Source organism: Pteropus medius, unplaced genomic scaffold (genome assembly GCF_902729225.1).
Source record: "Pteropus medius unplaced genomic scaffold, Ma_sr-lr_union100, whole genome shotgun sequence".
Lineage (NCBI taxonomy): Eukaryota > Metazoa > Chordata > Mammalia > Chiroptera > Pteropodidae > Pteropus > Pteropus medius.
In genome coordinates, this window is record NW_024346980.1 from 439284 (window position 1) to 462872 (window position 23589).

The window sequence follows — 23589 nt, forward strand, 5'->3', positions numbered from 1 at the left end:
GCAGTGGCTCTGACCGCCGGCTCGCCGCGCGTGGAGACTACTCACCGCGCGGTCAGCTCGGCAGCGGGGCCAGGCGGTGAGGCGGCACGTGGCGCTCGCGAGCCATGTCGTGGCTCTTCGGCATCAAAGGCTCCAAAGGCGAAGGCACGGGACCGCCGCTTTCCCTGCCGCCCGTGCAGCCTGGGGCCGAGGGCGGCGGGGATCGCGGCGCGGGAGACCGGCCGGGGCCCAAGGACAAATGGAGCAACTTCGACCCGACGGGCCTGGAGCGCGCAGCCAAGGCGGCGCGCGAGCTGGAGCACTCGCGTGAGTGCAGCGGCGTGGTCGAGGGAGGGACGGGCCCGGGCGGGGACTCCACGGAGAGCCAGTCCACCGAGCGCCCGGGCATGCCGGCACTTGGGGGCATTTAGCCTCTTAGTCTCTGAGCAACCGAGTGGCAAGTGGCTGTCCTCAGTCCCACTTGTCAGGTGAGGAAACTGGCCTCCTGGAGTGAGTCTGCCTAAGCCACCTTGCCTGCGGGGAGGTTCGGGAACCTATCACCTTTGACACCTTCCCAGCTGCCACACGTCCTTCGGGCGAGGAGACCGGTGCAGAGGGGACTTTCAGACGTTACAGGTAGCAAGTTCCGGGGCTGGACCCTGGTCTTCAGTTACTGCCGAGCGCGGGGCTGTGTCCCCCTCTTTATGCCTCCACGTGGAATGGCCAAGGCCTGGCCAGATCCAGATCCGGGGTCCCTTTGTGGTGCTTGCTAGCAATTTTCTACTTAGGAAGGAAAGCATACTTGAGGGTCATCAGTTTTAGGAGAATATCGCAGACTTGCATTTATTGTTGGAAAACACTAGCTTTCAGGTAGGTGAGAGCTGTAAAGCAGCAGGTCAGACAATCGGGCCCAGCCCGGGGGCCTTCCTGACCAACCCAGGGTTCTCCAGGCGTCAGCGGCGACCGGATCTTCAGTAAGCCCACATCTTTCCTCCCAACCTCCGTGTCTCTTGTGGCTCTAACAACTTGTCTCACGATGTAGTCTAAGTGTTTAAGAGCCTGGAATATAGAAGGTGCTGAATAAACATTGACTGAAAGAATACAGTGGCTCTCAAACTTTTGTTTAAGCAGAGGTGCCCTTTTTTCAAAGGAGACCCTATGGAGAAGTCTTGTAAGCAGGTACAAGCGGAGTTTCCTGTTTAAGGGGGGAGAGGTCTGACACTTTGTGGCTCAATCCCTGCCCTACCTCCTGAGACTCTGGAACTTCCTGGGCCAAGGCCTCTGGGACATTCAGAACATCTAGATGTTGGGAACTGGGCCGAGGACAGCTTCCTAGGCCTAACTGGAATGCTCTCACCCCAGACTGGGTGTATTATGTTTTCTGGATAATTTTAATCATCGGGTTGGGTTGAGAAACAATGGCTGGGCTTCAGAGCACGTCAGATGATGAGACTTTTGACCTGATTTCTTGTTAAAGGCTTAGTTGGGGACACTTTTCTGTCTCAACTCCTGTGGGGTTTCACTCACTGTGTCTGCAGTTTCAAAGTTTTTCCATTTTGAGAAGCCAAATCCCAACCTAGCGTGGTCACACAGGCCTGTGTGGGTGGCCTCGGGTGTTCCTGAGGGGAGCAGCTGCGGGCCACCCTTCCCTTCTGCCTGCTTCTGCGTCTGAATTGCTCCCAAGTCTCCTGCCCCAGAACACTCTCACCAGGGTCCCAGGGCCTGGGCCTCTGCTCTCCCATGGCCAAGTCCTCACTTCCCCACCAAGGAGCACCTGTGAGTTCTCAGGTGCCACCACCTGGAGTTATGGTTCCCCATCAGTCTCCACACCTAGTGACTGTCCCAGATGTGGACTCCACTTCATTTTTGTTCCTATTGTCCTTCCTGGCCTCACCACTGGCTAGCAGGAGAGGTTTCACCCTGGTTGGCAGTCCCTCCCTGTCCCCAAGCCCCTCTCTCAAGGATGCCTCTTGGCTCTCTGTCTGAAAGCCCCCCGCCAGCCCATCCCCTGCAGACACACCGGTTCTCAGGCAGCGCTGCATACCGTGCTCGGCCTCGCAGCTGTCCTTCGTCCTCACTGCTCACTCTGATGGAGCCATCCCAGCTGCTCCTTGCAGAGGGACCACCTGCTCTATCCCTCCACCCAACAGGTGCTCCCTTGTTCCTCAGGTCCCTGGGCCCAACTGGGAGGCCATTGCAGCACAGTTGGTCTTGAGCTGCCCAGGTGCTCCAGCCCACCAGCCTGGGCACTGCCTGAAAGTGGGGACCTGAGCACCTGGCCTGTGCTGCCTGCTCTTGGTGCTGTGGCGCGTAGCCTCCAAGTGCAGAGTGATTTTTGGGGTGATGAGTTGTTACTGTTGGTATTGATATCGTAGCCTGTGGTCAGCAGGGCAGCTAGGCAGGCCCTGTTTTTGCAAAACTCCCAAATATAGACAGGAACTCTGCCTTATGATCGAAATACACGTGGAAGGTACACATGGAAGGTGCTTAGAGCACGTGGTCTGTGAGGAGCCATCACGCTGCGCACACAGGCCTGTTTGGCTTAATTCTCATTGCATCTCATTCCTCTTGCCCACGTGTGCTTGGCGGCAGATCAGTAACGCGTCTGGGGCCAAGAGAAACATGGGCCATGAGAAGGGACACGGGGCATGGCCCTGCTTTTGGTTTCAGTGGAAAGGACTGCCACGTTGACCTCAACGGGCAGGAGACAGCCTTTCTGATGGAGCCCTCCGGAGTGAGACAGTCCTCTAGGGGATGAGCCCTCACAGGGAGAGCTTTCTGTAGGGGACAGAGCAGACACAGGTGACCAGAAGAGAGCAGTGGCCTCGGAGGGTGGGGTCACCGGGCAAGGTCTGACCAGGAGCGAGGGTGGGCACCCGCGCTATGAGGTCGGCGGAGCTGTGGTCCTTGGCAGCCCCTGGGCACGCGCGCGTGAACGCGGGCCGGCACGGTGTCCTAACGCGCGTGCTCCCCTGCAGGACACGCCAAGGAGGCGCTGAGCCTGGCGCAGATGCAGGAGCAGACGCTGCAGCTGGAGCAGCAGTCCAAGCTCAAAGTGAGTGCGGCGCTGCGAGCTGGCCCGGGGCCGCAGGGCATCTTCCGCGGACTTGCCTCTGCCTGGGGGCGGGGACGGAACGGTCAGGGTCAGGGTCAGGGCCGGCCGCTCCGGGATGTCCTGAGCGGGAGGCCTGGCCGGCCTGGATCTCAGCAGCTGGGATCCGCAGGAGTACGAGGCCGCCGTGGAGCAGCTGAAGAGCGAGCAGATCCGCGTGCAGGCTGAGGAGCGGCGGAAGACCCTGAGCGAGGAGACGCGGCAGCACCAGGCCGTAAGGGCCGCAGGCACTCGGGCACGGGGCGGGGGTGCGCCATGGTCCCGAGATGCAGTCTGGGTCTGTTCTCGGCCCCTTGAGGCCCAGGGGTGGCCTCGCACGCGCCTCAGGCCCACAGAACCCCTCAGTGCTGAGCGTGGCGGCAGCGCGCGTGTCCGCGTGTGCGCGCGCAGTAACTCGGCAGGCGGGGCGGGCGGCCCGTCGGAGACCCCAGCGCCCAGCCCGGTGGAGGGCCAGGCGGCGGTGTCCCCGCCCACCGGCTTCTGCCGCGCAGCGGAGCTCACGCGGCCCCCTCCCTCCCCTAGAGGGCCCAGTACCAGGACAAGCTGGCCCGGCAGCGCTACGAGGACCAGCTGAAGCAGCAGGTGAGCTTGGCACACCTGCCCGCCAGGGCCGCTGCCACGACCCCCAAGAGCCGCATGTCGTCAAGGCGGGGTGGGCGGTCTCCCCAGCAGTAAGTCCTGGGTGCCGGGGGAGCTTCACTCGGACACCGAGAGCATGCGCCTCCTGGCCCTGGCCCGCGGTGCTGTGCGGCAGAGGCAGGCCCCCACCGCCCTTCGGGTGCTCCCAGCTGGGACCTGACTGGGGACCTGGTTGTGACAGGTTTATGGGGAGGGTCAGATGTTTCTGCCTGTCACGGGTGTTATAGCTTTTAAATCGAACGGGTAAAATCAAGTGTTTTGGGGACAACCGTGACAGCTCCAGGCTGTGCTGGGGGTGGGGGGCTTCTGACCCGGCCCCTCTGAGTGCGTATGTCCCCAGCCGGGTCCAGGCCCGCCTGCCTCAGGCTGTGGGGTGTGCAGGCCCCCGGCCAACTGTCCCGAGAAGGCCAGAGCCTGGGGTGGTGGTCGCTTCCCAGGGCCGGAGCAGCCGACTCTCGGCCGATGTTGGCTGGTTCGTAACTGTGACGGCCTCCTTTCTCCTGCTGCTTCTTCTCAGCAACTTCTCAACGAGGAGAATTTACGGAAGCAGGAGGAGTCTGTGCAGAAGCAGGAGGCCATGAGGCGAGGTAGGGGTCTCGGGGGCCTAGGAGGTCGTGGCTTGCGAGAGGCCAGCGGCTGGGCGAGGAGGTGGGTAGGCGCTACTCTGTGTACCGCACTTCCTTAGACCCGAGCTGGGGCTCTTCGTTCTGGGGAGCACTGCCCTGTCCTGGGCACCCCCAGGTTTTGCGTGAGCTACTCCTGGGAGATGGGGTGCGTGGGTCTCAGGGTCTGAACTCCAGGCTCCTGTGTCGGGAACCAGCCACAGGGGTGGGCCCAGCAAGCAGAGGGCCGGCAGCCCGGGGTCTCACACTTAGTACTGTGCCCCTCTCTTCTGGGAAAGCCACCGTGGAGCGAGAGATGGAGCTGCGGCACAAGAACGAGATGCTGCGGGTGGAGGCTGAGGCGCGTGCCCGGGCCAAGGCCGAGCGCGAGAATGCAGACATCATCCGCGAGCAGATCCGCCTGAAGGCTGCTGAGCACCGCCAGACCATCCTGGAGTCCATCCGGTGAGGCCATGACCTGGCGGGCCCTCAGCGGAGCCCCGGGTGGCATGATGCCCCCGGCCCCTTCTCCCGCACTGGGCGGCCCTCGATAGGTCCGCAGTGGGGGCAGCCGCCTCAGCTGGTCCTCCCGGTGCCACCTTCAGGTCTGGCCTGTCGGAGCCTGCGCCCTTTCTCCAGCCATGTGCACAGGCCCGGTTCCCTCCTGGTCACGTCACCGCTTCCCCTGCAGGACGGCTGGCACCTTGTTTGGTGAAGGATTCCGTGCCTTTGTGACAGACTGGGACAAAGTGACCGCCACGGTGAGCACCACTGCCACGACGCCCTGCACGGTTTGTCCCGGGCAGAGTACGTTTGCAGGCAAAGCGTTGGCTTCACGCTCCGTCACCTATGAACACCGGCTGTGGCGGAGCCCCTGGGTCTGGGGGCCTGGACACTCAGTGCCGAAATGCCGCGTCGATCGGAGGGTGGCAGGGGGCCCTGCGAGGGGGCTACAGTTTCGCGTTCCGTCATCTTGGGAAATTGGACACATGGCCAGAGAAGAGAGGCCCAGCTGAGGGGCTGAGCGCGCGGGGAGCTGTCCTGTGTCTAGGCTCTGCCCACTCGGGTGTCAGTGCGCCCAGCGGCCCGGTGTCCTGGAGCCCGCACGCTCCCTCTCCCTGCCTTCGGTGTCATAGCACTTCCTCTGACCACACGCTTGTCACCCGCCCGCTGTCCGCTTCAGTAGTTGTTTCCCCGGGGTATTCTCACGTGCATTAGGGCACCCCGACTCTTCCTCTGTGGTCTCCGTGCTGTGTACCTCAGACCTCACGAGCCGTCCCAGAGGCACCTCGGCAGCTTGCTCGCGTAAGGATGTGGACGACATCTGCGTGTTTGGCAGTTCAGTCTCTCCCGACTTCTTCATTACGGAGTTTCCGTCCTATAGGGTTGGCATCATGGGCTGGGGGGCCTGGCCCGCCTGCTGACAGCTCTCTCCTGGGAGTCAGGAAAGTGGTTCTTCCCATTTGATAAGCCATCGTCACTTGAGCGTTTATCTTCCAAGCTGGGCAGACCCATGGAGGGGCGGTTGAGAAGGAAGGACGACATGGAAGGTCACTGGAACTGGAGTTTCTCATCTTGCTGTCCCATCGAAGAACCTGGCTCACGTGGCCTAAGACTCGTCCTCCCCCCTGCGGTGGCCAGGCTGTTTATTTTGTAGGGAATAGATTTTAGACCCATTTTCAGGTGTTGGTCTAGGTTCTGAGAACCTCTGATGGCTGTTCCTGGTCAAGTATCTGGTGACTGAGCTCCTACCTGGTGCTGGGTTTGTCCTCCATCAGCCTGGGGGTCGCTCTGCTCTTCACAGATGGTGCTGCTGTCACCTGACAGCTCTCCAGTCCTTCTGGAGCACATCCTCCAGTAGCTTTCTGAGAAAACGCGTTTGGGATGAGCTTTCTGGTATATTGCTTTCTGCAGTCACGTGTAACTGAGCGCCGACGGGCATGGGATTTGGTGTTGGAGACTCCTGTGTGACCTTTGCCAGCACTTGGCACAGGATGGATGAGGTGGTGCGGGCTCAGTGTTGGATGAATGGCGTGGCGGGAGTGGGCGTCACTCGCCTTCTTTCTGCCCTGCTCCAGGTAGCCGGGCTGACGCTGCTGGCTGTCGGGGTCTATTCTGCGAAGAACGCCACATCGGTCGCAGGGCGGTACATCGAGGCCCGGCTGGGGAGGCCGTCCCTGGTGAGGGAGACCTCGCGGATCTCGGTGCTGGAGGCTCTGTGGCACCCCCTGCAGGTAACCGCCGTGGGCCGTGGCTGAGGGACGGGGTCCTCACTCGAGTTCCTGCGCACCCATTCTTTCTGGCGTATCAGCCAGGCCGCTAGTGTGTCCCCCTTCCGTCTTTGTTTGACTCAAACACTGTCTTTTTTCTTCTGCATGGTAGATTCGTTTTTGGCTCTTTCTTCCTTGATGCTGCCTCTGGGGTCCCGTCCCCGTCTGCACCGTGGGGGGTGGGGGTGGCTTCATCCCAGCTGCTCAGTCACCAATGGGTCTGTTGACATGACTGTCCCCCTGGGTTGACTTTGGGGTGTTTATAAACTCCCGGGGGTTGGCCCTTGTGTGCCCTTTCCTGTAAGAGAAGCTGCTGGAAGTAGGTGTCAGCTGTGCCCACAGGAAGCTGGGCTTCCTGCCCCCAGTGTGTTCATCCACGGGCTGCACTGGACCTGCTGGCCGTGGGCTGGGGGTGACTGAGAAAAGAGATCGAAGAACCTGGCAGTAGGTGCCCAGCAGCACAGGTGGCCCCATCTGCCAGCCTTCTAAAGCAGGGCCGGTCACACGTGTCCTGGGGTGTGAGCTCAGTGGCAGGCCGCTGTGGCAGGCCGCTGTTGCATTGCTCTGGGGCTGCACTGTGGGCTGCGTGGATGACCTCCACCGTCCATCCCCGCAGGTCAGCAGGCGGCTGCTCAGCAAGCCTCAGGACGCCCTGGAGGGTGTTGTCCTCAGTGTAAGTGGGCCGTAGGGCTGGGCCGGGGTGCGGGTGGGGCGCCTTCGGGCCCAGCTTGGATGAAGCTCGCCCAGGTGGTCTGGAGGGCCGGACTGGGCAGCCACACATCCTCCAAACCGAGCCACCGTGTCCCCTGGCAGCCCAGCCTGGAGGCGCGTGTGCGGGACATCGCCATTGCGACAAGGAACACCAAGAAGAACCGCAGCCTGTACAGGAACATCCTCATGTACGGGCCGCCGGGGACGGGCAAGACGCTGTTTGCCAAGGTGAGAGGCCGGTCCCGCGGGGCCGCACCTGCCTGGGTCAGAGAAGCCCCCCTCAGCTCGTCTCGAGGGCCGGGTCCCTACGCTCAGCAGCCCCCGGCGTCTGTCCGCGGAGGTGCACGGCTTCCAAGGGAGAGAAAACTGAAGCCCCGCCCCCGCCCCGCCCCCAGCCCACCAACCATCTCCGCCTTCCCACCAGAAACTGGCGCTGCACTCGGGTATGGACTATGCCATCATGACCGGCGGGGACGTGGCCCCCATGGGGCGAGACGGCGTGACCGCTGTGCACAAGGTCTTCGACTGGGCCAGCACCAGCCGGCGAGGGTGAGCCTCCGAGAGGTACCCAGTGTGCACGCGCTCCAGCGCCGGCTCCTGCTGGGAGGGGTCGGTGTCGCCGCCTGTCCTAGCACCCTCTGTCCTCTGGCAGCACCCGGGCAGGGTGGAGTCTGAGGGAGAAAGTCACCCAGTGCCACTGCCGGCGTCCTAAACGTTTAGGACGGGGGCTGCCAGCGGGCGTTTAAGTTCGTGCCGAGTAAGGGCGCTCCGTGTGTTCCAGCCCTGCCTCCTATCCGACGCCGGCACTTGGCACCCCTGACAAGGGCGAGGCCTGGGGTCCCAGAGGCTGCAGGGCTCGCATGTTGGGGTTCCGACGGGAGTCTGAGATGGTCGCCCCGAGCGGCCCTCCGCCCTCACCAGCCTCTCCCTTCGCAGCCTCCTCCTCTTCGTGGACGAAGCGGACGCCTTCCTCAGGAAGCGAGCCACCGTGAGTGTCCGGGAGCCTCTGGCCCGTGGGCCCGCGGCCTGGGCCGAGCGAGGCGCCGGGCGAGTCTGCGCTCCGGGAGGGCGGTGCCTGGTCCAGCCGCGGCCTCTCAGCCGTGCTGCTGTGCTGGGCTCTGAGAAGCAGAAGCTGCGTCTGGCATTTCTTAGAATCTTCTTGAAGTCGAGCTTGGATTCCTAGAGACTCCGGGCTCCTGGGCCAGGGGTGCCTCCCTCCACCTGGGCGGCCCCTGCTGCCTGACGCCCCGCATTCCCTCCGCAGGAGAAGATAAGCGAGGACCTCAGGGCCACCCTGAACGCGTTCCTGCACCGGACGGGCCAGCACAGCAGCAAGTGAGCGCCGCCTGTGGCAGGCGCCGTCCTGCATCCGCCTGTTGGGTCCTCCCACGGGGCGACCAAGGCACCGCCTGGGCTCACCCGTTGCCGAGGGTGGGGGCACCCCCCTGACCCCTGCGCCCGGGCAGTGTCCCTGCTCTGGGAGGTCCCCCTGTGATGGGTCCCCCTGTCCCCTGTCCCTGTGATGGGGACAGACAGTTTGGCATAATGGGGTGTGGGAACCCCTGAGAAGATGTGCCAGGGGTACCCTGGGCGTGGGCTGGCCCTTTCCCAATCTCTGACCTCATTCTTTTGCATTGGTGAGGCTACTCCAGTCCCCTGCCCACTGGTCAGTCGTATGGCCCTCTGTCAGACATGCCGCCCTCACTTGCTGTGGCTGCTGCCACTGGAGACCCCGGGGGAGGTGTGTCTGTTCCTGCTGAGTTGGTGCCTCTGCTCAGCCAAACTCCGGCTCCTGGTCGGGCAGGGGCGGAGGTCTGTCTCGGGCCCTGGAGTCTCCATCCCCAGGGGTCCTGTGCACAGAGAGCCATATCCGGCCACCCTTCAGGCCCAGCCTTCAGTCAGAGAAGGTGGAATTCCGGCGAGGACAGAAGGTGGAGGGCCAGTGGGCAGCGGAGAGCGGCGCTGGGTCTCCCTGTGGTTTTGCGAGTTACAAAGCTGCGAAGCAGAATCTGCTAGAAAACTGCCCCGGGAGGGTTTAAGAGGCCCCCGCCCCGGGAAGCCAGCGCTTGGCCCTGCAGCCCCTCAGCTCCCGCTGCCCCTGTCGCCGCAGGTTCATGCTGGTCCTGGCCAGCAACCAGCCCGAGCAGTTCGACTGGGCCATCAACGACCGCATAGACGAGATGGTCAGCTTCGACCTGCCACGGCTGGAGGAGCGGGAGCGCCTGGTGAGAATGTATTTCGACAAGTACGTCCTTAAACCAGCCACAGAAGGAAAGCAGTAAGTGTCCCGAGCGGCCCGCGTGGCCCCCGCCCCGGCACCCCGGGGCCCTCCCAGCACCGCCCCCCCGGTGTCAGCCCCACCAGCACCGTCCGGGCGCCGTATCCTAGTCCTGACCCTGCGGCTTCACGTGGGGCCCAGGGTGGGGTCATGTGTGGCTTTATCGCTGGAGGCCCTGCTGCCCCTGTGCCGTCCACCCGCTTGGCGCTCACACTCCCATCCAGCTCTGCCAGGTTTTGATTCGACAGCCCGTCACCATGTACTGCTAGTGTCTCTGCCCTTTTTGTCACCCGGAGTGTCTTGATCACTTGGGCCTCTTAAGGAAACAGACCCCAGGCCGCGATCACCCTGTGTGTTTGGGGGCCACGATGGCCAGTTAGGGTACCCTTGCTGGGCTTTCCTGAGACCACTTTCCACTGTTCACCCCGTCCCAGGATCTTGGGGGCCCATGCCGGCGAGGCCCCCCTTCTGCAAAGCCGCCAGGTGGAGTGGCGCCCTCCACACAGTCCAGGCGGCCCTGCCCCTCGGCTCTGGCGTGCTCCAGATAAGCCGCGGCCGGGCTATTTCCACCATCTCCAGGGGCCTGGGCCTCGGCGGCACTGACCCGAATCCTCCCTGTCGTTGGCGGCACTGGGAGCATCTTCGCTGTGGACGGGCTTTGCCTGTCCTGTCACCCTGTGCTGCCTGTCCCCTCGAGCTGTATTATCCGGGCCTCCTTCCCTTTCCCCTGGCCCCAGTCCCCCCAAACCTCCAGTGGCCCATCCTGGCCAGACCGCAGCCCAGACACAGTGCGCGGTGAGAGTTTGAGGCCTTGTCCCGTGAGTGAGCGGTTCCCTCAGGCCTTCGGCCCAGCTGCCCGGGGAAGGGCCCAGCGTGGGTGTCACTCTGAGCCGAGCGCTGGCTTCTTCCTCTGGCCCCTGCTTGCTCGTCTGGCAGCTCATCACCAACCAGCTTATGGCCGCGTGCTGTTTGGGCGCAGGGTGGGGTCTGGAGTGAGGGAAACATGGTTGGGGCCCCTCGTTCTTACACATTCCGACGGTCCCCACACAGCCCCCGCCCGGACCCCGCCTGGGCCCCGGGAGGAGCGGACGTGCCTGCAGGGTTGGATGGGCAGAATGGGCAGACACGCCCGCTCTGGGGGTGGTGTTGCCTGCCGGGGGGTTCTCTGCATGGGCTCCTGCCCCTGGCAGACACCTCGGCCCTCCACGTGGGGCCCTCAGGCCTGTGGCCTCGCCTGGGGTCCCGTGGGCACCTGGGCATCACTCGGGTACCCCCCTTACCAGGCGCTTGAAGCTGGCTCAGTTTGACTACGGGACGAAGTGCTCGGAGGTCGCGCAGCTGACGGAGGGCATGTCGGGCCGGGAGATATCCCAGCTGGCCGTGGCGTGGCAGGTGAGTGGGGGCCGCGCCCCGTGGGCCTGAGCCGGGCCAGTGCGAGACCCTCAGAGGGGCTCCTGCTGCCCCTGCCTGCCCTGCGTTTCTGACGCAGGGTTTTCTGTGCGCAGATGGGCTGTGTCACCCTGCCTGCTCGCCGCCACTCGCCTCAGGTCCCTCTGAGGGGTGGACGGGACGGCTGTCGGTGGCCCGCCCTGTCACTGTAATCCAGGTCAGAGGAGGCTGAGATCAGGCAGGGCTGCCTACAGAAGGCCTTGTGTCACGTGGGCATCCAGGTCCCATGGTTCGTGCTCGGGGTCTGGGGAACCAGCTGGGGCCCAGGGCAGTCAGCCCAGGCGACTCTGCTGACAGGTGGGAGACCAGGGGGACACAGCCTGGGTCGGTCGCGTCCCATGAGCTGTCTGTGGGGTACGCGAGGTGAGGGACACAGAGTGACTCTGACCTGAAGAAGCGTCTGGGGTCTCGCCAGGTGTAGGCCACCGGCGCTGAGGTCTGTCTGTGCGGAAGGTGTCCACGTTCTGGCCTTCAGGACGGGTTCGCTGTGGTCTCGGGGATGCTTCGACCGTGTGACTTGATTTCAGCCCCGTGTGTGGCTCAGAGCACGTCACCCCCCGACACCCAGGTTTTCCTCTCTGAAATGCCCAGCAGCAGTGGCAAGGGTGCCCAGGGCTGGGTGCCGCTGACCCCCCGGAGGCGTTCGCCCCTCGGTTGCCGGGGAGGGAAGGAAGCCCTGTAGGCGGAGGGGCTCCGAGCCTGCGTCGTACCTGTCTCGGGTCGTGTGACAGCCGGCGCCGTAAATTTAGAAGTGCTTTTACACAAGTGCGCCTTTTATTAACTGCGTGCACGTCTGTCAAACGTCGCAGCCCGGGCCCATGGGGCCGCACTGGGGTGAGGTGGGTCACGGCTGCCATGAAGGGCACCAGGTCGCAGACCTGTCCCCACACGTCCTCGGGACCCAGGCCACAGAGGGTGGTTCTGTTCCCACAGCCAGCGGTCAGAGCACAGCACACTCTCTGGTTTGGCCGCCGTCACCGATGCCACAGCCCTGGCGCCCAGGCAGACGTTTAGTTCTCATGGCTCTGGAGGTGGGAAGCCCCAGGCCAGGGTGCCAGCATGGTGGGGGTCTGACAAGGACCCTCCTCTTGGCTTTCCCACGGCCACCTGCTCGCTGTGCCCTCACGGCAGAGACAGCGCTCTGGCGTCTCCACCAAGGCCGCCGGTCCTGCAGGACGGAGCTGCCCGCCATGACCCCACTCCGTGACTGCGTTGCACCGAGATGCTTCTTCAGAGGCCGCGGCGCCAGTACAGCCGCCCCACGCCGGGGGGCGGGGGGTGCTGCACTGGGGACACACACATGCGGCCCCAGCGAAGGGCCTTGCCCTGCGGCTCCATGTTTGTGCTGAGGCCAGCCCTCACCTCTTCTCGCATCTTGGCCAGGCCAGGTGACAGGCCGGCTGCGTGCCTGGCAGAGGGAGAGCTGGGACGGTTGGATGCCACACGAGCGTGACAGGCAGTGAGTGAGTGGACGCCCGGGCCCGAGGGGCACGCCACCCGGGGGTCTGGTCCTCACACCAGGGTGACCGGTCTCTGACCGGCCAGCCCCAGGGAGAGGACAGCGGGGGGCACGCTTCAGGGCACTTTCGCATCAGCCGCGGTGCACGGGGCCAGGTTCCTGCGTCTGACCCAGCGCCTGTCGCCTTCCTGTTCCGACGGTGGCCGTCCTGACACGTGCGCAGTACTGTCTCGCTGTGACCCGAATCGCATTTCCATGGTGATCCGTGACATCGAGCAACATTTCGCGTGCTTCTCGGCCTCTGAGTCTCTGGAGAAATGTCAATTCAAGTCCTCCGCGCATTTTTGAATTCGGTTTTTGTTGTTGAATTGTAGTTTTTTTGGTGTGTTCTAGATATTTAATTCTTCATCAGATATGTGATTCGCGAATATTTTCTCCCCTTCTGTGGGTTGCTTTTTTTTTTTTACTGTTAATAGCGCCCTTTAATGCACAAAAGTTTTTTATTTGGATAAAATCCAGTTTTTCTGTATTTTTCTTTTGTCACCTGTGTTTTTAGTAGCCAAGAACTCATTGCTGAATCCAATGTCCAGAAGATTTTCTCCTGTTTCTTTTTTCTGAGAGGTTTATAGTTTGGGAGTTTTTGATGTATGCTGAGTTAATTTCTGGATGTAGTGTGAGGTAGGGGCTCAAGGTCATTCTTTTGCACGTGGACATACAGTCGTTCCAGCACCGTTTGTCGAAAACTGTTTGTCCTTGTTGGAAATCACTGGGCCCTGTGCGGGGTCATTTCTGGCCTCTCGTCTGTTCTGTAGGTTCATACTCTGTCTCCCTGCCAGGCCCACACTGTTGTGACTGCGGTAGCTCTGTAGTAAGTTTTTAAATCAGGAAATGTGAGCCCTCCAGCTTTGTTCTTATTCAAGATCGCTTTGGTGCTTTGGGGTTCCTTGAGGGTGTGAATTTTAGGATGGGTTTTTTATTTCTGCAAAAAAATCATTGGAATTTTGACAGGGATTGCATTGTATCGATAGATTGCTTCGCGTGGTGTTGACTTTGTAACAGTACTGTTTCCCATGGCATTAACACATAACTTTCTATGTTTTGGTGTGTTAATTTCTTTTCGGCAAGATTGTGTAGTTTTCAGTGCGTGAGTCTCACCTTGTTAGCTAATTCCTAAGTATTTTATTCCTTTTGATGCTATTGTACATGGAATTGTTTCCTTGATTTCCTTTCCAGATTGATCATTGGTTCTGTATAGAAATACAAAAGGTTTTTTGTGTGTTAATTTTGTATCCTGCAACTTTGCTGAATTTATTACTTTTTAACACAGATTTTTTGGGGGAATCTTTAGGGTTTCCTATATGTGAGATCGTATCACCTGTAAAACAGGTGATTTTGTTCTTCCTTTGCAACCTGGATCCCTTCTGTTTCTTTTTCTTGCCTAATCGCTCTGGCTGGAATTTGCAGCGCCCTGTTGGACACGAGTGGCGAGAGTGGATTTGCTTTCCGTCCTTCGCCACTGATGCGTTTGCTGTGGGTTTTTCATACGTGGTCCTTGTCACGCCGAAGAAATACCCTTCTATTCCTAGTTTATTGAGCATTTTCATCAAGAAATTTTGCCACATGCCTTTTCTGCATCAGTTGAGATGATCATGTGGTTTCTGGCATTCATCCTTTTAGAGTGTGGTGTATCTTGGGGATTGACTTATTGTCCTGTGCTGAACCCTGGCACGAACCCCACCTGGTCACAGTGTGTCACCCTTCAGCGTGCTGCCGCATGTGCTTTGCTGGCCTTTGTCGGAGACTTCTGCATCTGCGTTCATGAGGGGCGCTGGCCTGTGGTCGCCTCGCTTTGGCGTCGGGTCATCCCGGCCTCCTGGAGCGAGCCAGGAAGGAAGTGCTTCCTCCCGCTTCAGCTTTTTGGAAGACCCCCGGGGACTGGTGTTCCTTAGGCCTTGGGCGGAATTCCCCAGTGAATACGTCAGGTCCACAGCATGCCCTTTTCTTTAAAAAAATGGAACTGTTTTAGTTTTGAATAATTTCAGGTTCACAGAGAACTTTCAAGGATCGCACACAGGGCTCCCGTGCACCTGTCACCCCCACCGTGTTGTGAGCGTGTCATCACGAGGCACGTACGCCCCATCACTGTTCCACCTCGGACTTGACCTTCCCTGGGCCCACCCAGGGTGCTCATTACATTTAGTCAGCTCATCGCCTCCTCAGGCTCCTCTGGGCTGTGACAGTTCCTCAGCTGTCCCTTGGTTTTGATGATCCTGGGAGGGTTGAGGGTGCTGGTCAGGTGTTAACGTGGAATGCCCCACATTGGTCTGTCCAGTACTTCCTTGTGATTGGACTGGGGCTGTGGGTTTGGGGGAGGGGACTGTACAGGTGAGGTCCCCTTCTGCTCATATCACACGGGGGGCACCCGACATCATAGGGGTCTTGGCCATCTCTAACCCTAGCCCTCTCTCAGTTGGGTTCCAGTCCCCCTTGGAGGACATGTCGGCCCCGATGGTCAGAGCAACAGGTTGAAGAACAGGAAGCAGGTGGGGTACTGGGTCATCTGGGCAGGGTGGCAGCCCATTGTCACCCAAAGGTGACCTGCCTGGTAACCGAGGTGCTGTGGACCACAGTGGGGCCTGATTAGCAAAACTTTGGTGCCTCCATCCAGGTGCCCGCCCGTTTGGGGCCAGGATCCCTGGGCATTGGGTATGCAGAGGTGACAGGCAGCGGCCTGGCCCTTGGCAGCCCCCGGTTCTGGAAGGAGTTCGCAGATAGTGGAGACCCTGTGGGAGGCAGGACCTGGTGGACGATGGCTGCTTGGCATTCATGGGCAGTGCAGCCTGGTGGGGCCTCTCTCTCACCTGCCAGAATTGCTGGGGGCTCCTTGGGAGCTCTCTGCGGTGGGGGCCGCCCTCCCCCTGGAGTGAGAGTGAACCTTCCCCCAGTGGCCCATAGCAGTTCTGTCATCTGTGCCCTGACTCTAAGGGCTGCTCTACTGGCTGCAAAGCAGGGGCCCTCGGGGTCTGTGGTGGGGGCTGGGCCGCTTCCTGAGCACTGGCCTGGATCTAATTTTAGAAAGTCTTTGAGACTCAGTGGAGCGAGAAGGCCGGGCTGGTGTCAGCCAGGGCGGGGCAGGGGTGGGCAGTGCGGAGACTCTGGGGTGCAGATCACCTGTACACGTGAGTGTGTGGGCACGCTTGTGTGCACGGGGAGGCCAGACATGCGCCATCAGCACGTAGGTGTGTGCATTCTGCCAGGAGGCCGGGCCCTTTCTGAGGCCTAGCGCTGAGGGAGGATGCTGACCCGCCATCCTGGGCTTTGCCCCACCTCCCCGCCCACTGGAGGCGTTGGGATCCTGGAGGGCTTCTCCAAGAAGCGGCTCATGGGGGGTGGGAGGCGCAGCAGTGAAGGCGGGGCTGGCTGGCTACTGTCACCCCCGCCTGCAGAGCAGGGACCTCCTGGTGGGCTCCAAAAGCCTGGGGCCGGGACGCCCTTCTCTGGCAGGCAGCCCCTCTGGGTGCCCTGCCTCAGCACTCTCTCCCTGCTAGGCCATGGCCTATGCCTCCGAGGACGGTGTCCTCACCGAGGCCATGATGGACGCCCGAGTCCAGGACGCCATCCGGCAGCACCAGCAGAAGATGCAGTGGCTGAAGGCCGAGGGAACCGGGCCCGGCAGTGGCCAGCCCCTACTCCTGAGTGCACGGACCAAGTGAGCTGGGCCTCGACAGCTGGGGACCCTGGGGCACACCCGCTTGGTGGCTTCGCCAGAGGAAACACCAAGGCACCCGCGTCTCCTGGCGGCCAGCAGGGTGCTCTGCAGCCGCCCACCTCCCGGCAGTTTTTAATATTCCTCCGCTCAGGGCCAGGGCAGCATTAAAGGCCTCTACTTAGGACCAGCTGCGGCTGTGGCGTCTTTGTGGGGGGAATCTGCCCCTCCAGGCTGTGGTTTTGGCTGGGGAGGGTCAGGCTGGGGCTACCCCCAGGACACTCCTAGGGGACGTGTCTCCAAGCCAGGCCCAGAGCGGGGAGAAGGCACAGCCCCCCGGTCCAGGGGTAGCCGAGAGCTGGCTGCTGCAGTGGGGGGGGTCTAGCCAGGGGAAGGCCTGGCACAGTCGGGGATCCGTGAGGGGTGAGCAGAGCAGGCCCGTGCTGCCCGTCAGAGCTGCCCGCCTCTGCACTGGAGAAGAGGAGGTACCCTGTACACATCTGTGCCTGCCCTGGTGGGGGCCACACCGGGACTGGACACCTGACCTGACCAGGGTCGTCGGTGCTGGGGGCTGCCCAGGGGAGCCCCACTCTTCCTGGGTTGAGCTGGGGTCTCTGTCCAGAATCCAATAAAAACTGACACCACACCTCAGTGTCCGTCTCATGGTGACGCAAGGGGCGGGGCTTGAAGGGGGTCACAGGCTCAGACGTGGAAGAAGAGGCAGAGGCTGGAGCTTTCTGGAGAATTTACTGACCAGCAGGGGTGGGGGTCACAGTGAGGCGCCGACCAGGGACGCCCTGGGCAGGGTGGCCACACTCGCCACACAGGGCTCAGGGGCCTTATTGCTGGGCGGGGGCCTCCCCCAGACCCCTGTCCCCCGCACCCCCCACTGCGGCCCGCGGACGCACACGCCCCATGCACATGCTCCCGTGTGCAGACGGCGCGGCCGGGGTCGGCCCCTTTCCCCGCCCAGGCCCTCTCCTGGCCTCTCTCCTCTCCCCCAGAACGGAGAGATGGACGCGGGCCTACGGGAAACCGCCGGGTTTAAGTAACAGGCGTGGTCCCAGGCCAGGCGTGGGCAGGACTGCATGACACCGGGCCCCCGGTGCCCTGCCCGGTCCTGGAGACCGGGATCCTGCCCCCAGACCGGCCCCACCCCGACCCCTTTATAAAAAGAAGAGACAGCACCTTCCACTGGACACGCCCGGCGGCCGGGGCGCCCTGGCCCGGGGCGGCCGTCCAGTCCCGTGTACGTGGGCGCGGTGGCCAGCGGCCCCGCGAGTCCTGCGCGCGGCTCAAAGGTGCCGCGGGCTCGGGTGGCCGTTGTGGTAGAGTTTCTGCTTCACGTGCACCATGTTCCCGGCCGCCTCCTCGAAGGGCCTGTGCGGCCGCCGGCCGAGCTCCCGCAGGCTGCACAGCTTGGGCAGCCAGGTCCACGAGCCGTCTGCGGGGGCGGAGCCAGGGGCGTGGTCAGGGCGGGGCGGGGCGGGCCTGCCCGGGGCGGGGCCGCGCGTCCCGGCCGCACTCACCGTAGCGCCGGCCGGCCCTCCAGGCGCGCACGGCGCAGTGCAGGACGCCGTCCATCCACACCAGGAACCAGCTGATGCAGAAGCCGAGCAGCAGCCCCAGCATGAGGTCGATCTCCTGCTTGGTGACGTTGTCTGTCACGAAGTAGTTCTCGGAGGCGTCCACCACCGACTGGTCCCCGTCGTACGGGATCACGTAGTGGATGTGGTGCCTGGGGGAGCAGGGTGGGCTGGCACCTCTCCCGCGGGGCGCGCGGGGATCCCTGCTGGGGTCTTCCAGGCAGCCCTGTGGGAGCTGGGGTCCGGAAGGGGCCAGCGGACTCTTCCAGGGCCCCAGTCCCCCGGTGGAGGCTGCCCAGAGGGCGGGCGCGTGCGAGGTCAGTGGTCAGAGTGAAGTCTGGGGACCGGCCAGGGGCGGGTCCGCCCACGCATCGCCCCTCCCTTCTCTGCCCCGCCTGGGGCTCAGCGGCGAACCTGTCGGGGTCACGGGAACAGTGCAGGTGGACGGGTCGTTCGGAAGTGAGGGCCCGGGGCTGGGTGTCCCATCTGGTGGCAGGCTCACAGCCCTCCTGCCGGAGGCGGGGCTGACATGGCTTCCGGGACTGCCCCTCTGGCTTCTCCCTCCCGCCAGACACTCACCATACCCTTTCCTCAGCTTCCCCTCCGGGAAAGCCAAGTGTTGTCAGCCCTGCCCTGGGCCTCTGGTCTTCCTTCTGCTCCTCCATCCCCAATGCCGTCCAGCGCCCCATCCACTCACCCCTCATGGGGGTGCCCCCCGGCCCATGCCTTGTATGGATCTGCATGTCTGCTGGCTGCTCTGCTGCTGCTCCCAGATGGACGATGTTGCAGCTGTCCAGGATGCCCTGGACCGCAGTCCCTCCCCTGCATCCCAGCACCCAAGGCCCGTGGCTTGCCTCTCAGTCTCTCCTCCCTGGACTGGCCAGATTCAGGCCACTGAACCCTCCAGGCCTTCGCTTGCCTTTGAGGGACACACTGAACCCTCTTCGCAGGGCTCCCTCAAGCCTTAGGCCTGCCCTCTGGACCTGGTGACCCCAGGTGGGGCAGCCCTGCCCAGAAGACGGCACTCAGGAAAATAGACTCTGGGCTCTCCCCTCCCCCTACCAACAAGAGAGCCTGGGAGCCCAAGGCACAGTGGTCCCTGTGCCCTGAGCCCCAGTCGTCCTCGCAGGCAGCAGTCCTTCCTCTTGAACTGCAGTGCAGGGGCCACCCCGGTGTCCCCTTGCCCAGGGCCATCTCTCCTGGTTTCCCCTCCCCTCCCTGAGCCCCTTTGCTGGCTTCTCCCTCTCCATCTCCACCCCCTCAAGTCCCTGCCGGCCCCCACATCACCCCCGCTCAGCTCTGCTCGAGCTCCAGCTGCCTGCCTGCCATCTCCACGTGGGATCTACAGACACCTCAAACTCACACCTAAAAATAGCTCCTCCCTCCCCAAACCTGCTTCTCCCCATCTTCTCTTCAGTAGATGTCACACCTCCGCCTGGTCTTCAGGGGAGATAGGTCCTTGTCCCCACCCCACCTCCTGCCCCCTTGCCACTGGCCATGCTCCACTCCCCCGAGAGACCTTCCCCAAATGGAGACCCTATCAGTCCTCCCTGACCTCGGGCACCTGCTGCACTTCCTCCCTCATGGATGTCCCTGCACTGGCAGGGGCCACACGACTTCCTCCTGGTGGGGTCAGAGGAGTCCAGGAGCCCCAGGCCAGCAAGGAGCCCTCTCCTCAGCTCTCCTGATCCTCCTGGGGATCCCTGGAGGCCATCTTGCTCAGCGCGCCCAGAAGGTGATCAGTCCAGTGGCTGGGGCCTGGGCTACCCATTGCTTAGCTGATCAACTTGTCAATAGCCATTGTGAATCATCAATAAGTGATGGGAAACTATCGCTCTCCACCTAGAGTGTGCAGTAGCTGCCGGCCCCCAGGGGAGGACACACTTTGTGACCCATTAGCGATCCCCATCACTGAGGGCTGGCCAGGCCTCACGGGGGCTGATGACACTGAGCACCACTATCCTCTCCTGCCCTCCCCAGCCTTCTGGGCCAAGGACTCCGCCGGGCCTTCCTCAAGGCAGCTGCTTCCTACCCCTGGACGCACAGCTGGTCAGGGCAGGACACTGAGGACTGAGTCGCCAAGGAAACTAGAAATGCCCCTGGTGCCCTGAAGTAGGAGGAGGCCAGGGCCCCAGGCACCTGGGTGGCTCAGGATCTCCAGAGGTTGGGGGGGGTCACAACCTGCGCCCCCATTGCTGGCCTGGTGTCTGCAGCTCCTCCCCTGCCCTTTACCCCCTCCTTCCAACGCAGGCCCTGGGGGTGGGGGCTCAGGTCCCCCATGTGCATACATAGTTCCATGACATGTACATGTGTCCTGCCTGGGCCACGCATGCTGCATGTGTCTACTTGAGGCTTGATGCATGTTGTGTATACGCACCAGCCGCATGCACAGGACATGGCGTGTATACTGTGGACAGGACTCTGAGCTGCACGAGTACGCATGTGCACGCTTGCCCAGGCACGAGAGTGGTGCGTATCACATAGAAGCACATGCACGTGGCTTTGCACACAGCCGTCCTCTCTGTTGGCACCGCCGCACATGCATAGGTCATGTGCACAGACACCACCTCCTAACACGCACACATTGGAACATTAGTTTACATACATGTCCTCCATAAAGTTCTGCGTATAGGCATGTAGAAAGCATGCTCACTGCTCGCAGTGTGGCCATGGGGGCACTCCATGTGTAAAAAACTACTCTGCAGACAAGTCGGCTATACCTGCATGGAGCACACCAGTCGCTGTGTGTCGTCTACACGCACTGTGCACACATATAGATGTTGCCGATACACGACACACTGTACACTGAGTTCACATATCCTCCGTGTTGTGATGTGTACAAAGCACACACAAGCAGACGCACACTCAGAAACACTCCCTATGGCAGGCATGGCCCTCCATGTCCCCTGCACCCACAGACACGCTAACCTGTGTGCACAGGCCCCGCCCAGCTTCTACGCCACACGCACCTGTTTACATGAGTCCATGTGCTCTGGACTCCGCACGTGATGCACACAGACACACCGGTGCAAACACACCCTGTCTGTCCTCAGTAGGTGGTCACAGGCATCGCCAGCTGGTCGCGGCACAGCAGTGCCCGTGATGGCAACGTGTTAGTAATGCTGCCAGAGCTCGGAGCGGCCCCATGCTGTGCACGCTGCTGGGCCCGGGAGGGTCTCCGGGCCGCCCCAGTCTACACCCATTCACAGTCGGGGCTACCCCAGGAGGCTGTGAGCTGACCGCAGGCAGGAACAGAGTCCCTGGGAAATACAGCCACTCAGGAAACTCTCTCCATGATTCTGGGCTGGCACAGTCCAGGGCTGTAGGCACGGCGTCCCCACCTGCCCGGAGGTCTGGTCTGCACCCACGGGCACAGAGCATACCAAGAGAGGCACGACGTGCCATCTCACCCCCGTGCCATGCCCTGGAGCAGGGGTACGGGGCAGGGGTGAAGAACACAAGTTCTGGGGGTTGTGCCGTGTCCCTTACTAGCGGTGTGACCTTGGGCAAGTCCCTATCTGCTCAAGCCTCTGTGTGCTTTCTCACTGAGCCCAGCGCCCTGCGGGGCTGAGGGTGTGCGTGCGAACATGCACATGCGCTGCGTGTGCGCACACGTATATGCACAGACAGTACACACACTCGCGTCTCATGAGATGTTTATTTCGTATGTGGACGTACAAACATGCATGGCCAGGAAGACTTCATCATTCCATGTGCACAGAATGGGGGTCGCACAGTGGGTGCAGGGGGCCTGGGCTCTCCCCCTGTCCCTGCGTGACCTTGAGCAAGCTCCACCCCCCCGGCCTCAGTCCCTCCTCTGTACAGGGACAGGGGGCTGGGCACTGCCCACCCTGACTCGTCTGCACTTCCCTGCACTTGGCCCCCAGGAAAGTTCATGGACACAGCGCAGGACAGGGGCCGGTGCTGTGGGCACGGCCCTGCCCTCCCAGAACGCGGGGCTGGGCTGCTGCTCGCTCAGCCTCCAGGGCCTGGACCCAGCGGCCCAGCTGGTCTGCCCATCACCCTTTCTCTAAAGGCATTTGGGAGGGGGTCCTAACTGACTCAGGTGTGCTCCCCACCCCGGAAGCGGGAGGCCAACCCTGGGGTGCCCACAGGAGAAGGACAGTCCTTCCCCCACCGAGCCTCCGAGGGCCTCAGCAGCCCCTCCGGCCTAGCGCGGCCCTTCACTGGCCTGCCCGGGGCTCCGCGCACCCCAGTGGGCCCTGGCACCCACACATGTGTGATCACGCGTATGCCCTGCCAGGCTCAGACTCACCGGCCACAGTTGCAGTGGCAGACGCGGTCCTCGCCCCGCAGGTGCGGGAGGATGTAGTTGTGGAACCGGTCCAGCAGCGCGTTCATGTCCATCAAGCACGCGATGGCCTGGGAGAGCCCATGGCCGGTCAGAGCCAGGAGCTAGCCGGCGGGGCGCCCAGGTGGGGGCCGGCGCGCTGCGGGTGGGGGAGCGCAGCCGGGAGAAGGGAGTGCGGGCCAGGGGTAGGGGTGCTCTGGACAACCCGGGATGGGGGACCGCAAGCCGGGGATGGGGGAGCCCGGGGGGTGGGGGAGCGCAAGGCTGGGCAGGGGGAGGCACCTGAGCCGCGCGGGCCGGTAAACAAGGCGCGGGAGGGGCGAGGCGGCAGGCGCGCGCGGGCGCGGGAGGCGGGAGCGGGCGCGCGGGAAGCCCCTCCGCTCACCATCACGATCGACGCCCCCAGAATCATGAAGATCATGGTGTTCGCGCTCATGGACATCGGGCGGGGCCGGGCCGGGCCGGAGCGCCGCCCCCCGGCCCCGGCGCCCCCCCGGCCCCGGCCCGATGCTGAGCCCCCGGCGCCTCCGCAGAGGTCAGCGCGCCGCGCACCCACCGCCGCAGGTCGGGGAGGAGGCGCGAGCCGGGGTCGTGGGGCAGGGGACGCGGCCGCTCCGGGGTCGTTCGGCCGCGCGGCCACCGCGCTCGCAGAGCTCCGCTCCGCCTTCGGCCCTGCCTCCCTCCCTGCCTCCCTCCCTCCCTGCGCGCGCTCCGGCCCCCTCCCTCCCTGCGTGCCCGCCTCCGGGAGGGACCACGCGTCCGCCCCGCCCCCGGACGGCGGCCGGACCCCTCCTCGGGACGGCTGGTCAGTCCTGGCCTCGGACCCCTGCCCGGTCGCCCTGAAACCTGGCCACTTCCCGACTGGACTGGCGATCCTGGAGAGGGCCCTGGGGTCACTCCCCCTCCTCCCCACTTCTCAGCTGAAGGCGGATGAGGGGCTTTGGGCAGGATAGTCAACACCGGTCTCTTCCAGCAACTGCCTTTAGCAGAGGGGCCTGCAGGGTCGCTGCCAGGGATGTCACTGCAAAGCCATGGCCACGTGGCCTGAGGACAGAGCCCAGCAAGAGCCCAAGGATGCCCCACAGTGGGGGCAGAGCCAGCTCCAGCCTGGGCTTTCATCAGGGGCAGCCTGGAAGCCCAGAGGCCAGTGTCACGTCTGCTCTGGCTGCCCCAGACACTGGGAGCCTGCGGGAGAGTCCGCGTCAACCTGGACGGCAAGGGCAACGCTGAAGTGGCCCCCGCTTCCCCACGGTGACCTGAGGTTTTCCACCCTTACAGGATCCAGGAGGGGGCGCTGGGAAGGCTACTTGGGAGACAGCTGACAGCGGGGAGCAGACAGCGTAGGGAGTCGGGCCCCATCCTTCCAGCAGCCCCCGTGGGCAAAGGGCCTCGGGGTTTGCTGCGTAGCTCGGCCGGACCCACAGGCACTGGACGGTGGTCACGGAGCCCAGCCCCAGGCCTGCCTTTCAGAGGCTGTCTGCGGGGT

The 23589-nt window shown here is 62.9% G+C and overlaps 2 protein-coding genes across 3 annotated transcripts; one reads left to right on the forward strand and one right to left on the reverse strand.

Annotated features, from left to right (window-relative positions):
• On the forward strand, positions 1-16851 carry LOC120614102 (ATPase family AAA domain-containing protein 3). Of its 2 annotated transcripts, XM_039876848.1 has the most exons (16): positions 2-306; positions 2958-3034; positions 3204-3305; positions 3614-3673; positions 4248-4317; positions 4632-4797; positions 5024-5093; positions 6411-6566; positions 7219-7275; positions 7416-7541; positions 7738-7862; positions 8250-8301; positions 8578-8648; positions 9424-9591; positions 10875-10983; positions 16048-16851. In XM_039876848.1, exons 1-16 carry the CDS (start codon positions 105-107, stop codon positions 16210-16212), a joined length of 1776 nt encoding a protein of 591 aa, XP_039732782.1. In that variant the 5' UTR covers positions 2-104; the 3' UTR covers positions 16213-16851. The 2 variants fall into 2 exon arrangements, with proteins under 2 accessions (XP_039732783.1, XP_039732782.1); XM_039876849.1 differs by lacking the exons at positions 10875-10983; positions 16048-16851 and adding an exon at positions 10026-10860 and having other exon boundaries at positions 1-306.
• An 82-nt stretch (positions 16852-16933) lies between these two features.
• TMEM240 (transmembrane protein 240) lies at positions 16934-23554 on the reverse strand. Its single transcript, XM_039876852.1, has 4 exons — positions 22489-23554; positions 22068-22174; positions 17735-17943; positions 16934-17649 (listed from the first exon to the last, which is right to left on the reverse strand). Exons 1-4 carry the CDS (start codon positions 22543-22545, stop codon positions 17501-17503), a joined length of 522 nt encoding a protein of 173 aa, XP_039732786.1. The 5' UTR covers positions 22546-23554; the 3' UTR covers positions 16934-17500.
• Between the last annotated feature and the right edge of the window lie 35 nt (positions 23555-23589).

Coding starts and splice junctions, on each gene's coding strand:
- LOC120614102 (XM_039876848.1), top strand. CDS start 105: ATGTCGTGGCTCTTCGGCATCAAAGGCTCCAAAGGCGAAGGCACGGGA. Junction 4,318..4,631: donor GCAGGAGGCCATGAGGCGAG/GTAGGGGTCTCG, acceptor CTTCTGGGAAAG/CCACCGTGGAGCGAGAGATG. Junction 10,984..16,047: donor AGCTGGCCGTGGCGTGGCAG/GTGAGTGGGGGC, acceptor TCTCCCTGCTAG/GCCATGGCCTATGCCTCCGA.
- TMEM240 (XM_039876852.1), bottom strand. CDS start 22,545: ATGTCCATGAGCGCGAACACCATGATCTTCATGATTCTGGGGGCGTCG. Junction 22,175..22,488: donor TGGGGGCGTCGATCGTGATG/GTGAGCGGAGGG, acceptor GGGCTCTCCCAG/GCCATCGCGTGCTTGATGGA. Junction 17,650..17,734: donor GAGGGCCGGCCGGCGCTACG/GTGAGTGCGGCC, acceptor CCGCCCCCGCAG/ACGGCTCGTGGACCTGGCTG.